This window comes from Punctularia strigosozonata (assembly GCF_000264995.1).
Source record: "Punctularia strigosozonata HHB-11173 SS5 unplaced genomic scaffold PUNSTscaffold_125, whole genome shotgun sequence".
NCBI lineage: Eukaryota > Fungi > Basidiomycota > Agaricomycetes > Corticiales > Punctulariaceae > Punctularia > Punctularia strigosozonata.
In genome coordinates, this window is record NW_006767557.1 from 1 (window position 1) to 1,921 (window position 1,921).

General features: G+C 50.3%; 1 protein-coding gene across 1 annotated transcript; it reads right to left on the minus strand.

Annotated features, from left to right (window-relative positions):
* Positions 1-24: 24 nt before the first annotated feature.
* PUNSTDRAFT_139683 (hATC-domain-containing protein) lies at positions 25-1,699 on the minus strand (the record flags this gene model as incomplete). The annotated part of the gene is made up of 7 exons (XM_007389415.1): positions 25-193; positions 246-638; positions 698-786; positions 839-1,157; positions 1,219-1,347; positions 1,396-1,567; positions 1,632-1,699. Coding segments are annotated over 7 exons (1,339 nt in total), but the record flags the coding sequence as incomplete, so codon positions are not given.
* Positions 1,700-1,921: the final 222 nt, after the last annotated feature.

Consider the following 1,921-nt stretch of genomic DNA (forward strand, 5'->3'; position numbering starts at 1 on the left):
GAGGGCCGTCGCGGCGGTAGTAACTCTTGAGGAATTGCAGGGCCTCCATGACTGCTGGAGACAACCGGTTGCGGCGAAGAGTGTCGGTCTCCTTGGCTGACGAGAATAGACGCTCGCAAGCTACAGAGGACGCTTGTGCAGGTAAAATGTCAAGAGCTACACGATAAAGCAAGGGGAAGGAATGCTTGTTGATCTGTTCTGCAGCATTAGTAGCTATTCGGCTCACAAAAGGGAGATTCACGCACCTGCCAATACCGTAGGAGATCCAATCCGTTCTCGATTCCATTTTGCACCACTGGTTCTTCGCAATAGCGGTCGAATTCGCGCAACGCACGCTTTCGATCGTCGGCTTCTAGGGCCTCTCGCGAGAGGCGATTCAGATCTCCGGCTGAATCTGCAGTTGAGCCAGCAGATTGCAAGTATGATGTGGACGATGTTCGTGTTTGCGATACTGATAAGTCTGACTCAGAGCTCGATGCGCTGAGACCAGCGGTACGGCGGAATCTTCGGCTAGTATTCCTCAAATTGAGGAATCCCCGGCCTTGTGCGAGAGATGCCATGGTAGTAGGGAGATCTGTTGAACTCTCAGGGACATTGGTAGCTTCGTGGATGCATTGCTGGCGACGGAACTGTGTGAGCTGTACAATATGTAGAATGTCAGTTGTTAGGCAGAGCTCAGCTGCAAACATGCACGCACCGTGTCAATGACCCATCGGCGTGCCTCCTCGCACTCCTCTTCAGTCCATTGATCCTCGATCCATCGGAACTTGATGGCTGGATTGATCACTGAGTGCGGGGTTTCAGTTAATGAGACCAAACACAAGGCAAGGCCACATACCAATGGCAAGAACATAGGCACAGCTTCTACGACTCCGTGCTACATATTCCTCAATCTTGGATATCCCAAATTCGATGTACGGAGAAAGATATTGTAACTCTATCTGTAGTGCACGCCAGAGCAACAGGACCTGCTCATATGCTGGGAGTGCAACCGGGAGTGTTGGGGTTTTCTCCGCAGAGAGAAGCTCTTGCACATGGTGTGGAATCCGTAGAACATCTTCTATATCGCAGGTCACCGTGTATTGATCCTTGTTCAGTAGCAAGGTATGCAGACCGGCTTGCTGGTATTTAGGTACACAGAACATACACTTGAGAGCCTTGGAAGTGATTCAATTGAATGGTTAGCCTTCTGACAATGATGTTGAGACTTGAACAGACCTCATTCGCATCCAATACACGTTCGAGCATGAGAGAAGTTGACGACCATCGGGTCTCGCAGTCACGCGTGAGCTGGCGCTCGGGAATTCTCTCTGGCCACACCTCTGAATCATTTCCTTGCCGGATGGTCTGAATGAGGTTTGAGCGCCGCTGACCGGATGACCGCACAGCGCCTACAATGTTGCGCACGCAGCCGACTGGATCGGTATCCAATGCGGCAGCATATGCTTCATGTTCGTCCTTGTGTGGGGTCGTAATATCAGGCAGTGCGCAGCAGAGGGTGCCACCGTGTGTCTTGATACCATTGAGAATGGCTTGTACTGCAAGATTTATGACATTGGGGAAGCATCTGTTGACAATGTCAATATACATGTATGTATGTGCCCATGAAACATCGGAGTCTCCAAGCTCACCGGCCATGATTTCCCTCGCTGCTGAATTCGATCCCTTCTTGTCGAAAATGCTCCTCTAGGTAATCCATTGTTGTATCCATGACGGAGGCATTGTCTGTGGTGCAAAGCCCAATCTGCAATGTATAGTCACTAGATACATATGCCGGCACAATGTGGTGTTACAGATTGCAAACCTTGTGTTTGATTCCTGCCTTGTCAAGCTCATTCCATAGGTTATGGGCGATGTTTTTGCCATTGTGAGGTCCCTCAAGGCGCCGGAACATCAGCATATGATTGCGTAGGGCAAGATC